This window comes from Rhinolophus hipposideros (genome assembly GCF_964194185.1).
Source record: "Rhinolophus hipposideros genome assembly, chromosome: 6".
Classification (NCBI taxonomy): Eukaryota; Metazoa; Chordata; class Mammalia; order Chiroptera; family Rhinolophidae; genus Rhinolophus; species Rhinolophus hipposideros.
Genome location: NC_138052.1, coordinates 67211385 through 67226821, shown reverse-complemented (window position 1 = coordinate 67226821; position 15437 = coordinate 67211385). Strand labels below are relative to the sequence as shown.

At 39.1% G+C, this 15437-nt stretch overlaps 1 protein-coding gene across 5 annotated transcripts in view; it reads left to right on the top strand.

Annotated features, from left to right (window-relative positions):
* The window catches only part of HECW2 (HECT, C2 and WW domain containing E3 ubiquitin protein ligase 2), a 338658-nt gene that overhangs the window by 215322 nt on the left and 107899 nt on the right, over positions 1-15437 (top strand). For all 5 annotated transcript variants that reach the window (XM_081052009.1, XM_081052010.1, XM_081052008.1 and 2 more), the window contains 4 exons: positions 2051-2193; positions 6783-6883; positions 7315-8658; positions 9890-9985. In XM_081052009.1, coding sequence (XP_080908135.1) covers positions 2051-2193; positions 6783-6883; positions 7315-8658; positions 9890-9985 — 1684 coding nt within the window. The remainder of the gene's footprint in view (positions 1-2050; positions 2194-6782; positions 6884-7314; positions 8659-9889; positions 9986-15437) is intronic.

The following is a 15437-nucleotide window of genomic DNA, read 5'->3' as shown; positions in this document are numbered from 1 at the left end:
GACTAAAAAACCAAAATAAACACTTGAATGAAATATTTTTTTAAAAAATCGATGCGAAAAACTCCGATGAACAAAATATCAAAATTTGAAGTAAGAACAGGATCGGGAACACTGCCTTACAGAGCCATATAGAACCTTGAAGCAGAAGGAAAAATCAGTAATAATGATCCTGTTTTTATTTAAACATTTGACATTTTGTTCTAGCATGTATACAGTACAAATGAAAGGAATTTTTCTGCCTACAGACTTTGGCAAATGTTTTTTGGGTTTCTCGATTTCAGTCAGTTAAGTGAGCCATTCAAAGGGTTGTCATCTTGAGTGAAGTCAGATTGTGTTGGTGGTACTTTAGACTTCCTCACAGCGACATTATGCTTCCAGTCATCTTAGTGCAGCATATTAGGGAAATCAAGCAAAGGGTTTTCTCATTAGAGCTACAGAAAGTCAAAGAATGAACAGAGACATCGTTTCTCATCTAGCAAGCAAAGCATGAGCGCTCTCGCCATTTCTTGGGGTTCCAAGACACATTTCACGTACTAGTGTTAGAGTGTTCCCTGGTAAAACTTTATTGGCATAGGAGTTATGCAATTAGTTAAATCATTCCCTAATTCCGGGGCTCTAAAACCAATTGGAAAAAGATACACCTATTTGAGACTTGTCAGCATAGCAACTTGTTTCTCATGGGCAGCTTTTATGGTTATTTAAATAGATAAATGTATGTTTTCTTATTCCTGGTTTTAAAGGCTAGTACCTATTATCTTCAAATTGTAAATAATTTTTAAAGGCGTACAACCTAATTCAACACATTACAAGCCTAGAAGACAGAATATTTATCTCAATGTTAGCTCTAGAAGGCATAGAGGGATATAGTAATGTCACTAGCAATAACTTTATTCTCCTCAAGTTTAATATTTATAAAATTCTTAATCGTGTTACCAGTGCAAGCTTGATTGAGTGGGGAAGGAGAGTAAGGGATAAGATTATCATCTTTCCATTTTTATGGTTAAGAAACTGACGCTTAAAAGTGTTTATGTAACTATTCAAGGCAGAATTTGTGCTTAACTCATCTCTCTTGTTGGAAGCAAGTGCTTTTTTTCATTAAGCAGATTACTAAACTGCATGGCCTTTTGAAGAACTTTAACTGTTACCACTAAGTTAACTTAGTGATGCTTAAGTGTAAAGCTGGCTAACACTATTCACATCGCTGTGGTTGTATAAATACTGTCAGGGAAGGAGAGAAATGATTCAGGTTAGATTCCTCGCGCCGTCACTTTCTGTTCCTGAGATCCTCATCGTTAAAAAGAGAACGTTATGTTTGTAAAGACAAAATGAAGGTGGTATATGTGAAAGTCTTTGTAAACGAGTAAAGCTCTTTATATTTATTTTATATCCTTATTAATATCTAATACTGTTTTCTCCAGTGGTATTCTTAAACAGAACAACAAAGCTTATCTTAACCTCATACTTTTATTGTTCTGTCCCAGAAGAAATGACCCTGTGTGCCTTTTAAAAGTTAAGTCATTTCCATTTAAACATTGTTTCATTTCAATATTTACCAGGGAAATCATAGAATTCTATAGATGTTCCTACTCTAACCAAGTGAAGATTTTAACCTATGTTGTGCAACTTCAAAATGCTATGGGATGAGGAATTAAAATTGCCATTAATCAAATATATTGGTTAATTTGAAACCATCCTATAATAGGATATTGAACTTCAAAGCATTAAGATGCAGTAAATGTAGTGAGTACTAAAATTGTCCTCTGCACAATTTAATATTTGACAGCATCTCCTAAAACTGCTGAACCAGGAACGGTTGGATGACTAAAGGGGCTCCTTTCTCGTATAGGTCCTTAGCTGTTGCTTTTTAATCGTTTTGAATGTTAATCATTCTGAGTTAATAAAGTATTGACAATAGCTACAGATATTTCTAGCAATATGGGACTGTATGTCATTAGGATTTAAGAGACACCATTTTCTATAATAATAAATGATATAATTTCGTATTTCTCTCTTTTTTTAAATCAACATGTTCCTCTGTTTTTGTTTTCAGAAATATTCATTTTTTGCACTTCTTACTGATGTCTTAGAAATTGAAATTAAAGACAAATTTGCCAAGAGCCGTCCTATCATCAAGCGTTTTCTGGGAAAACTAACCATTCCAGTCCAGAGATTGCTGGAGCGGCAAGCCATCGGGTAATCAGCCCCCACTTGTAGGGGTCTTTGTGAGATTAGTTTGTACAGAAACAACTGAAACGATACTTTCATTTTCAGTCCTAGGACTTTGGTTACTGATAAAAAGTGATAATTCTTTTAAAAATGAAAGCGCTCATATACTCATTAAAATGTGCAGGACAAAAAGTACTTTAACTATATAGCTTTTTTTTTTTGTATCTAGCTTTTCCAAGATTTACCTTCCGCTAGCATTTCAGCACCAAATGTCGTAGGGTTCAATTGTTTTTGAGTATATTAAAATCTTGTTATAAAAGCCTCTTCCTAGATCAAGGTCCTAATGTCAGATTGACACCTCCCTTAACCTGATTAATCACATCCAGAGAACTTGTTATTCCTGAAAGAAAAAAACTACCATGTTTTGGGGCCATTTCAAACAAGACCCTGAAGAAGTATTAGAGTAGAGCTGCGAGACATATGCGTTCATTCAGGCAACTAAATATTACTTTTGATGTGTTTTTTTTCTGTGAGCTTTTTGTAAATTGTGAATAAAGTAGTTAAGAAATCATAGCGTGCCTCCCTCCCTTATTATAAATGGTATATACATTTTTGCATAGTGAGTACCCGCAAATTCAGTATCATTGGTGCTCAGAGGTAGCACTGGGGGCAACTTCTTGGATCTTTTTCATTGTGGGAGAACATTATGATCCGGTGGTGGTGGTGGTGGTGGTGGAAGCAGCAGTAGTAAACAGAAAAGGTGCTGAGTACTTAGTATGTGTCAGGAATTAAGTACATTAGACTCATTAGCTCACGTAATCTCTACTCTGTGAAGTAAATAATGTGATTATACCCATTTCAAAGATGAGGAATCTGAGGCTACCAAGCAAGAGGTGGAGCTGGGATTTCAGTTCAGCTCAGTCTGCTCTAGAATCTTGGCTTTTCTGCCCCACCTTAAGGACTAGAAGGTGTTGAAATGTCATAGTGCTCGAGCTTACTGAGGAAGGTGGATCATCCTATTCGTTTGGCAGCTACTTAACTATTCATCACAGCTTCTTTGGGCGTTAGTTTCCTTACCTGAAAGATGAGGCATTTAGATCAGATGATCTCTACGGCCCCTTAAAAATCTGAAACTAAGAGATTCTAATAGATTCTAATTCTCTGGCCATCAGACGCAATGGAATTTGTGGTTGAGCCAGCCCACATGAAGTATAAATATTATACTGAAATTCTAGCAGCCTAGTTTATCTGATAAAAGCTAGGAAATCACAATTGTTTTTAAGGATAACAATTATTGCTTCCAGTAGAAATAATGTACTTTGGAAAGTTTTTTAAAATTATTTTTTGGGATTTATAGAAAGTGGAAGATTATAAAAAAAGCAAGAATTATCTACAGCAAATATGCCTGCCATTTTATTTACATAATTATATAACTTGCACAATATATATGACACTTGGAAGTGTTAATTTATGTATGCCAGTAAGAATGATCGAGGAAAAATACAACCTTGGCAGTTCTTGAAGCTCTTGTTGACTTGCTGGCTTTTCATTTAGTCTTTTAAAGAACTGAACACCTAGAGAACTGCTAGTCATGGATTCCATGTATCGGAAAGAAGTCCATCGTTAATTTGTAAAATATCAAAATTATTAAATATTTCTATATAAGTACATTAAAAGCATTGTCTGATATAGGTACTTAGGGGTTTGTTGTATCAAATAAGAATGATACATACAACATATTAGTACATCAGATATTAGCATCTAAATACATATTTCTAATCTGATTATTGCTCTCCATCTAGTAATGGACATGTCTTTAAAAATACTGTTTTTTTTTTTTTTTTTTACTTTTGCGAATGGTAGACTTCAACAATCTGAAGCATTTGAGGTTTTACAGGGTATAGATTTTTGTGTGTGTAGTGGGGGCTAGAATGCCTTACTAATTATCTATTTGGAGAGCATTTTTTTTGAACCTGACATTTTTTCTGAGTAGTCGGCATTCTGTCCAAAAAGCACATCACTGTGATTACATCAGTCGGGTAGTGAGAGTTCTTTGGCACTTATTCTTTATGATTATATATCATAATAGTATGTAATGTATGTTCGCAATAATGTGCCATAGCAAGAGGCAGGATGAGTCAGATGAGACTAGAGAAAAATAAGAAAGCAGGTGTATCCCCTAAAAGGCATTCAGCAAAGGGTGAAACCCTTGGCTTGGAATCTCCAAATATGGAGGAGTTCCTGTATTTATACATTGAGTAGTGGAATTGAGTATCTTGTCAGTTTGGTTAATAAACAGCACTAACACCTGTTAAAACTCTTTTTTTCCAAGTAAAGAGTCTCATTTGTTAATTTATTCAATGTGTGTGTGTGTGTGTGTGTGTGTGTGTGTACATATATAGTGTCTACTAAATGTTTAGCATTATATTGGGTATTAGGGATATGACAGAGAACGAAACAGATGGATGTAGTCCTTTCCTTATAATTCCTGCTAAGCATTTATTTCCTAGCTAAAATCCATCACTTTTATAAATCTTCATTATTAATCCCAACACTTTTAATGGCCAAAGAGGAGAAGAGGAGGGTCAATTTATTTTAAACAAAAATAAATAAATAAATAAAGATTGTATTATTCCGGGACTGAATGTCCAAAGAGATGGGCAAGGAACCACCATGTTGAGATCAGGTCCACGTAATGTGCTACTGGGTTCATGCATTAGTGGACAGAGATGGAGCACTGTGTGTGTCCGGCACTGTTTAAATGCTGGGAAGACAGTGGTGAGAGAAAGAAAAAGACACCCCTGCTATTTTGCAGATTATAGCCATTATATAACATTATTTGAACACTAATGTTAAAATCCCTATTATGTCTAATAGTTACAAATCCCTTTATATTCCTTCATAGAAATTTTTTTAAATTACCAGTTTATATAGAAAAAGTATTATGATAGCAGTCACATTGAGGTGAGCCACGAATAAATACAGCATTAAAATACATACTACTGATAGCAACCTGGGGTCACTGAGATTTTACATAAATGAGACTGTGATATGGTGACAGCAGAGCAGGGCCTGGCTTCTGCGTTAGATGAATCCATGTCTAATCCTGGTTCTGTTACTTAATAGTTGTCTAGCCTTGGGCGAGTTATTTATCCTCCCCATGCTTTCATTGCTCTTCTAGAAAACAGGGCTACTGCCTCCCTCACAGGGTTGCTAGAAGGATTAAAAGAGATAATGCATGCAAAGCCCTGAGCAGAGTGTAAGTGACACACAGTAGGCACTCAGTTTGGGGAAACAAAACATTTTAAAAGCATCACTCAAGAAAAAAAATTATTGCAGTTTTTCTAGGGAAGAAAAACAACAAGGTAAAGGGTATATATAATCTTACTGTTCTATGAAATGCTTGCTATGAAGTCAAAGAAATTCATAAGAGCTGAACTGGGATTTTACATTAGCATGTGTTCTTTTAAGTGGCTAACATCTATTAGAATTGTACTGAGAAGGTAGAGAAGAACAAACAAATAATAAGGACGATTAGTAGTAAATTTATTTAGACTAGAGGCTTCAAACTGTACTGTGGTGCAAACAAATGCTACATAGAAACTTTGTGTTTTCCTCCCTAAATTGCCATTAGAGGGCAGTGTGAGAGCAGAGATGGTGTGATTTGGTACTATGCCTTTAGTACTATTTTCCTTAATTAAATGTAAATCGGATTCAGAATGAAAGTTACTTGCATACAAAGAAATAATGTAATTGCATTTGACTTTGATAAATAAACACGGAATTGAAAAAGATGGACAACTCCATCCTTGCGGAACTGGTAGGCTGGGCCTGCAGCCAAGGTAGGGCAGAAATTGGGCAGGCCCATGTGTGGTCCTCTCCAGCACGCCTTCAAGTGTGGCAATAAGACACATCTAGCTTCTCCAGTCATCCCATCAGTATCACTCACAGGCCACTCTGAGAATCACTGACTGCCAGGCTTCTCCACAGTGAGAGCCAACAGGTCCAGCCCCCTTACTTTACAGGTGAGGAAAGTGAGGTTCAAGGGTCCCCAGACGCTCCCATAGCTGGAGCAGAGTCAGACGTGGCCTGTTCTCATGCTGCTCTCTCCTAACTTCCAGCTCCCATTCTTCAGAACACAGCCGTACAGTGCCCTCCAAGCCCGCATGTGTGTGTTCTTTCAGAACCAGCTTCCTACCACGCTTAATGCTGAGGAACCAGGCCTCTATACTTTTACACTTGAGTCCAAAGACACCTAAAATTTTAGGCCTTTCACAATGATGACTTTCAAAACTCCCTTTACCTGGTCACCCTTAGCAGTGAGAGAGTAAATCAATCCCCTTTTTAAAAAATCATGTAATAATAGTGTATTGCATTTTCTGCTTTTACTAATAATTTTCCTAGACAAGATTTCCTTTTATCTCTGGATTTACAAGTATTCACTTGAGGGAATGAAAATATTACACTGCACTCTAACATGCCTTTGAGTGTTTTACTTTCTTATGAGTCTGAAAGTTTTAAGAGAAATATGTAGGATTTGGGGGGTGGCCTGTGGGAAGAAAGCAAAGGCTGACAGCAGTGTAGTAAGGATGAAACAATCATTTCTCCTCTTGCAGTGACCAAATGCTCAGCTATAACCTTGGCAGAAGGCTCCCAGCTGACCACGTGAGTGGGTACCTTCAGTTTAAAGTGGAGGTTACGTCTTCTATGCATGAAGGTAAGATAATTTGTATAAATACATCACTGTAGGAAAACTTGTTAAATCTTACTCTGTTGTCAGTGTGCATTTCAATAAAATGAAACTTGTGTCCTGTTCTGAAAATAAAATAGCTATCAAAACTCCTGCCAGTGTTTTCCAAGCAGATATGAACGCTTGTTTATCAAAATACCTGTTGGGTTTATGTCCACGTTTGGAAACTGGACTGTAGAATTTCCAGCAGTAGTGAGCATACATGCCTCATGTGTCAAACTGACCAGCAGTATGCTTGTTTAGTAGTGAATAGTGAATCTTAGCAAGTCGGCGATACTGTAAAGAGGCCTTATTGGGATGACTGAATTCTTTGAGTTGATTGGTGGCAAAGTAATAGGACACTAAAAGGTCATTTGTTATTACTACTTCATTTTTATAAATGCTATGTTCTCCTTCAGGTGCTTCTCCAGAAGCTGTTGGCACAATGCTTGGAGTCAATACTGTGAACGGAGACCTAGGAAGCCCTTCTGACGAGGAGGACATGCCAGGGGGCCATCACGACAGCCCAGTTTGTTCCAATGGACCAGTTTCTGAGGAAAGTGCCGATGGGACCCCCAAACATTCTTTCAGGACTAGCTCTACTTTGGAAATAGACACAGAGGATTTAACCTCCACTTCTTCAAGGACCTCACCTCCCAGAGGACGTCAGGATTCACTCAATGATTATTTAGATGCAATTGAACACAATGGCCATTCCAGGCCGGGCACAGCTACATGCTCAGAGAGGTCCATGGGAGCCTCTCCAAAACTAAGGAGTAGTTTTCCCACCGACACAAGACTCAATGCAATGCTTCACATCGACTCAGATGAAGAAGACCACGACGAGTTCCAGCAAGACCTGGGTTATCCATCTTCTTTGGAGGAGGAAGGAGGGTTAATAATGTTTAGCAGGGCATCAAGAACTGACGATGCAAGCCTGACGTCTCAGACAAAGCCAGAAGACAACCCGATGGAGGTGGAGGAAGCTTCCATAAATGAGGCTGCTTCCTTCGAGGATAAGCCAGAAAATCTTCCAGAGCTTACGGAGAACTCCTTACCCTCAGGCCCAGTCCCAGATGAAGGTGAAAATGGCCCAGAGTCTCAACAACTCATTGCTGAGCAGGGCAGCGCCGAATTGTGTGGTTCTCAAGAGGTGGATCAGCCCACGAGTGGGGCAGACACGGGGACTTCGGACACATCGGGAGGCAGCCGGAGAGCCATCAGTGAGACTGAGTCCCTGGATCAGGGGTCTGAGCCTTCCCAGGTGTCCTCTGAAACAGAGCCCAGTGACCCTGCCAGGACAGAGAGCGTGAGTGAGGCCAGCACCAGGCCTGAGGGAGAGAGTGACCTGGAAGGTGCCGACAGCTCCTGCAATGAGAGCGTTACCACTCAGTTGTCCTCAGTGGAGACTCGATGCTCATCTCTTGAGAGTGCACGGTTTCCCGAAACCCCAGCCTTTTCTTCTCAGGAGGAGGAAGATGGCGCCTGTGCAGCGGAGCCCAGCAGCAGTGGCCCTGCTGAACGGTCACAGGATTCCATGTGCACTCCTGGTTCTTTACCTGTGGTGCAGATGCCCAGTGGAGAGGAGGAAGGGCAAGGGGCAGAATCGGCCCCTTTACCAGACCAAGACGAGCTGGGGGAGGTCTGGCAGCGGAGGGGCAGCCTGGAGGGAGCTGCTGCTGCTGAGAGCCAGGCCCAGGAAGACGGGAATGCCCAGGGGGCTTGTGAAGGGGCCACAGCCCAAGAGGAGGGCGCTACTGGAGGTAGGGTGTGGAAGACAACATGGCTCTTGGTTCACGCACAGCTGCTCAAAGAGAAGTTCTGTGCATTTTGTCCCTTAATGTAAATTATACTACAGGTCGACTGCTATCTGAATTCTTCACCTTGGAGTTCAATGGTTAGCTTTGTTATGATTTTTATAGTGGATCTTCTGTTGCTGAGATAAGAGGCCTGTCAATAATAGTCTTCAGGCTTAAATAATAAATCTGGAAGCTCTGCATTAGGAGTACAGTGTGGGGACCTGCTCTCCCCAGGAAGATGAACTGTGGGGGGGGGGGCACCCCTGTCCACACAGGACTGGAGGGCAGGGCATGCCTGTGCATGCCCTAGGGGGCTCAGGGCCCAGTCCCCTGTCTGGGCAATATAAAACAAAACAAAATAAAAACAAACTTAAATAGTGACTCTCTGGTGGGAGCTGGGTTTGTAGATAAAAAACACCCAAACAGGCCAGCAACTTCAATGTAGTGTAATCTGCCGAGGTTTTCACGAACCCCTTCAGGTCACTCCTTGTTGCATAAAACCTTCAAAACAAAGTTAATGTGCGTTGCATCAAATGTAATATCTTTGCCTTCTGTTTGAGTGTCCAAGGATGCGAATTTACACATAAAATAATGCGTTATGTCTCCATGAATAGGCTCAGTAGAATGATCCCTTTAAAATGTTCTATTATAGGTGCATCAAAAGTTGAGGATACTTTCATATGCCTAAATAATATACTCAGAAATAGGAATGATTTTCTGTAATTTATTTTTCCACCTAAAGTATGCCCCTTATTCTTCCTCATCCTTTTTTTGTTTTGCTTTGTTTTGGTTTTGTTTCTTTCATTATCTTGTGGCCATTATGTGACCCTAAAGCCTTAGTACAGGACCAGAATGGAGGTCAGGGTGGGAAAAGATGGGGGAGAAGAAGAGATGGGTGTGGATGGACATCTCTTCAGAAGACTCTTTTCTGACCAAGCATTCACCTCCTGTTCTCTTTTTGTTTCTGGGCTTCATATGGGAAATGAGACTAAAGAGAAAATAGAGATGAGCCCCAGGATTTATGTTAGGTTTTTTTTTTTTTTTTAAATGTATTAAAGTATCATAGGCATATAATCAATTTCAGGTGTACATGTTAGTTTTTGGGGTTTTTTGTTGTTGTTGTTTTGTTTTTTTTTACTGTTTTGACACTAACGGGGAAAACAATACCTGGATAACTTTTTACCTTTAATCCTAGGCTCTCCAGCCAACGGCCACCAGCCACTGCGATCTCTGCCTTCCGTGCGCCAGGATGTTAGCCGATACCAGAGGGTGGACGAAGCTCTTCCACCAAGTGAGAACCTGTTAACTAAAGGGCTCACCTTGATCAAAGGATACAAGGGTGGCAGGACCCAGGGGACCTAAAGGATGGATGCCTCGTCCCCAAAAGGAAGGGACCTGGGGGCTGTCACCTGACATAACAGATGCAGTCTGGAAAGTGCTATGCTGATGTCTCCTGTCTGGCACTGCCAAATGAAAAGGCAGCTGGGGGGAAAGTAAATCCTGTGATGCCTGTGGAGTAAATAGTGTAATCAGGGAAATAGATCTAGATATTTTAGACAATCGGGTGTATAGTAGAATATTTTTTTAATTATGCCTAATGGCATCACAAATTCTGTTAGTAGACAAATTGGTATAATCTCTCAGAAAAGCCTCACTCTAGGTAGTGCACTGCTTTTTATTCACTTACAAGATTTTAAATCATTCAGTACAGGGTTCTGGGTTTTTTCTTAGGAATATATAGAGAAGTGATACTAATTTCAGAAATTAGTCTACCATTTATTTGGAGCATGACAATTGTCTGGGGATTTGAAAATTATTTCTTTTCTTTCTTTTTTTTTTTTTTTTACTTTAAAGAAACACGTAGCATTTAAAGGAGAAATGGTTGAGGACTAGGGATGCTGGGAGATAATTATGCAACCTGCATTCAAAGGTCTGAGTGAGGCCCATGGCCAGTCATAATCGGGACATAATTTAAACTCAATTTAAGTTTCTAGAATCCCTGAAAGCAATATTACTCTGTGAGAGCAAAGCATTTTGATGAACAATAACAAAGTTCAGTAAATACTGCTTTTAAGAACAGATTGGAAAATACATCTTTCTATCTTCTTGCTTTCCCTTCTTATTTAACTCCTCTACTCACCCATCTTATTACATATGATTATGGCAAGAGGCCAATGCCTTTGGCCCTCTGTGTCTTAAAAATGGTGAGACAGAAAGGGGTGGGAAAAATAGGCATTTAAAGGGCTAACATGCTGAGTGGTTAGTTTTGGTGATTGCCAACAAAAAAGCTGAGTGGTACTTTGTACAATTTGTCAAAATGTTGGCTTGATCCTTTTGAAATTCGGTTGCATGAAATTCTTGTTCGTATGTTTGGATAACTGAGGATAGTTACTCATAGGAAACGTATATTTTAAGCCGTTTTTTTAAAAATCAAGAGATTAATTACCCATTGTGTCATCTTAATCAAGTGGGGGAAAATAACTTCCTTATTGTTTACCCTTCGAGAAAAGATTAGAGGCAGAAAAGAAAAAAAATATTTCTGGGAGATATTTAGATATAATTGGAGAAAAGTGAATTAGGAACATCAGAAGAAAATCCTGAGAGAACTGTGATTATATGCATATGTGGATTAATAGTAAGTAAATCAAGTTACACAGATCTGGAGAAAGGCACAGCGTTGCATTGTGTATGGATACCTGACACCCCCCTGAACACATCTAATTGCTCTGACTTTTGTTGGATCATGATTTTGGTCTCTAGATTGTATTTATTAAAGACAGATGCTTTCCTAATGAAGTTATGACCAATATTTCAGTGCATTTGTTTAAACACTGATGTTTGCATTCCACAGATAGAATATGTCTTAGGATTTTTAAAAATATATAAACAATTGGTAGTTCATTTTAATAAATTGATTTATTCAAAGGTAAAAAGGCAATTTGATAGCGTATCCAATTTAAGGAGTGACTGATGAACAAGAGGAAAATTCTTAAGATAAGTTGTTCTCTCTTATGCAACTTGCAAATTTGGGGGTTTGCATTACACATGGATAGGGTACAGATTATGATCTGAGCATACTGAATGACTGTTCAACTCTGTCCCCACACTGCTTTGCCCGCTCCTATTCACAGTCAATCTCATCCTTCCAACAGTTTATTTCATCACTTGGCTGCCCCTGCTAGTTGTCTGTCCCCACCCCAGCCTTACTTTCTTAAGTTCTCTTCCTTACTTTCCTGATTGGGCAACTCTGCTACAATGTCTGGCCAAGTCTCTGACTTAAAGCTGTGGCTTTCTGCACCCCATTCTGTCTTGAGCCTTCTGCCTTCACACAGCATCTCCTGGGAGGCTCAGCTAAGGGGAGTTGGGTCGGAGTGTGCAGAGTGGTCCATCTCTTCAATTATTTTAAGTCTAACAGTTATACTTTTAACACTGTAAATTATAATGCCTCAAACTTGTGTCGTGCTTTACAATTTACAAAGCACTTTTACATGCTTTCCTTTAAAAAAAAAATTCTTTGTAAATTTTGTAAGGTAGGTCACGCAAGTAATTTATAGATCAATGGGTAGAAATCAGCTAGTCTGATTCTTCCATTTTAAAGATGAGAAACTGAAGCCCAGATAAATTCATAACTTGTTTAAGATCCCGTACTAGTAAAAGTTGAGACAGAGTCTCCAACATTCCTTCTCCTCTATCAGGTATTCTGATCTAAGATTAGAAGGGAATGGACTATTGTGTGGGTAGATGAATGTAAATTCTGAAAGTTTGGTTAACTGGCAGAGAGGTGGCCTACGTGTGGTATGTTATCTACTATGAGGGGTAAGCAACACCTCAAATCAGAGGGTTTGGGGTTATACTGAATCTTTATTATACTGTAGTTTTGAGGTCAGATCCAGGAAGGCTCAAAAACTACTTTCTTTCCCTTCCTGGTGGCCCAACAAGTATAAGAGAGGTGGTCACAGTGACAGTATGAGCAGCTATCTCGTGGCCCACACGGGTTGCTCTGTGAAGCATCTGTTTCAGAGTCAGACATGTCTTTCCCTCTGTGTACCGGTCACTGTCTCCAGAACCATGGGACAGATTACTGAAGCTTGGGCATTGATGCCCCCCATTCTTGATTCTTCCTTTTTCATGATTATTATTGTTATCATTGTTATTTTAGCTTATTTTCACCTATAAAATACTTGGGCACTAACATATAGTAAGAAAACCATCCAGCAAACACGCTTCTCTCTGAAGATTTATAAACTCAATTGAGGGGATTCAGTGGTGTCCCTTGCTATGCCATTTTATGCTTAAAGCTGATCATGCGGTTAGTCTTCGTAGCAGCGTTACAAGTCTCTGAACACCTATTTGATCTCTTTTTATGGAAAGCAGTTTTCCTTGTTTGTTTGCTTCTTCTTCCAGTCTTATCCTCCTATTTCAGGATCAGGGAACATTATCTTGGACTTAGTACAAAGATTGCTCAGCTCTAACGATGATCTACCAATTGGTTCTCAAAATCTTACTCTTGCTTTAGGCCACGGACCTTGTGCTGTGACCTCCTGGGCTGTGTAACTTCAACCACTTGTTGAGAAATGTTCTAATGATCCATAGAAAATAAGAAAGCTTCAGTCTTGAGAGCAGCATAGTACTGCAGAGTGCCTTCCAGGGAAGCAGCTTGAACTTGAAAAAGCCCTGAATGCCTTAAAAATTTGCTCTATCTGATTCTGAGGTGATTGATGGCACTGGCAGCTGGAGGCAATGCAGGGCTGAAGTCTGCCAGAATTCATCGACATGACAGATCTTGGTCTTTCTAGCATTAAGATAAGTGAAGAAAGAATGGCCAGCTCAGCCCCCTCTGAAAAACTATTTATTTTTCTCTTATTGGCTCCAGTGTAATTGTGACTTAACCCATTGCTGCACCGGAAACAATAGAGAATTGTTCAATAAATGTTTTTTCCCCAAAAGTGTAGGAATAGAAATAGCTAGGGTTTCCAGGAGGGAATTCCCGCCTGTTCTCAGGAATTTTTTTCGCTTTCCCATTCCCGAATTCCAAGAAAAGTTGGTTGGGAAATAGGGAAAATCGGCTCCTTGAACCCAGTAAGACCCACAATGGGAAATAAATGTAGTAGTCACAATGTATTTCTTCTATATTTCCTATTTATTGCTGGGGTTTCTGGGTGGGAATTCCCACCCATTCTCGGGAATTATTTTTTGTTTTCCGTTCCCAAATCCCCAGAAAAGTTGGTCAAGAAATTGGGAAAATCAGCTCCTTGAACCCAGGTGGTTGGTAGTATCAGCCATCATTTTGTGGTAACGATTCATTGTGGAGAGCAGGAAACAGCTTAGTATATCTCAAGATTTGGGAAAGTGAAAAAAAATTCCTGAGAACGGGCGGGAATTCCCACCTGGAAATCCTAGAAATAGGTTTAGGATGAACAGTCTTGATTAATGGACTCTTCTAGGATCCCAGGATTGTTGCCATATTGTTAGGACAAATGTATTATTTATGTAGTATGTTCATATGGGTAGTTCTAGAAAAATACAGGGGAGCATTTATCATTTTTTGTGGTTGTGCACTTTCATTTTTAAAGCATCCTTTGAAATGAAGGCCTAAAAGGAGGCAGTGAATCTGAAAAACATGATTAATCTTAGGGTTTTGACTATGTTAAGGCTAAGAGCTCTTATGTTCTAGAAATTAAAATTTCTGAGAAAAGAATTGATATGTTTAAGCTACAAAGCTACATTCATCGAAATTGAAGATTAAGGTGCAAAATATGCAGTTATTTGAAAATTTTAGAAACATTTTATTCAAATATAACATACATACAGGAAAGAGCACATTCAACCTGCTGGATTCTCCCCTGCTGAGTGCCCCTGAGCAACTAGTACCACATCTGTGGCACCTAGAGGTCCCACTTGTGACCCCTCCTGTCACTAAGGAGGGGGGTATGGGGACCTACTATCCTGACTCCAAAATCATATAATAAGTTCCAGTTACATTTGTACTTTATGCAAATGAAATCATACTTCCTTGAGTGTTAAAATAAGACAAAAAAACCTTTTAAACACTGATGTCTAGCATCTTTCACAAAGCTTTTTTTTTTCCCCCTTAAAAGTACTTTTAGTTCATTATAACTTTACCATCTCACCATTTTGGTGGATACAATGGCTATTATAATTTTTTATAGTGGGTTTATAAATTTTACTTCATAACATTTAGGTACTTGACGTTCTCTAAATCCAATTATAACCAATTCAAGCCCCCACTCATATTTCCTCCCTTCATTCAAGTAGATAGTCCAATTCTGGCTTCCCCTGATAGTAATTCATTCTGTCTAGTCATTGACCTTCCTAATCTCGGCATTCCCTGAGATGTGTTCACATCTTCATCTGCTCACCCCTTACATAAGGGTGGGTATGTAGTTCATGAATAAGCATAAGAATCTTTCTCAATCCAATGCCAAGTGTCCCTTTGAAACCAGCAATATAGCATTTCTCTTGATGGGGACTTAAGTAACGACCTCAATTTTAAGATATGAGATTTGATAGGGATAGTTTTAATGTGCACCAGTGTCCCATGTTGTTAGAAAGCAAATATTCGGACCTTGTTTCCTTATTCTCCCCATTGTACACAGAAATGTCTTGATCAAAGTACAGATTAAGATTATTCCTGGCCTTTGTGGAAAGTGAATACAAGAATCATTCTTTTTTATGGTCTTATGTTATTTAAATTATTTGTTCATTCTTTGCATGCTGTGTGC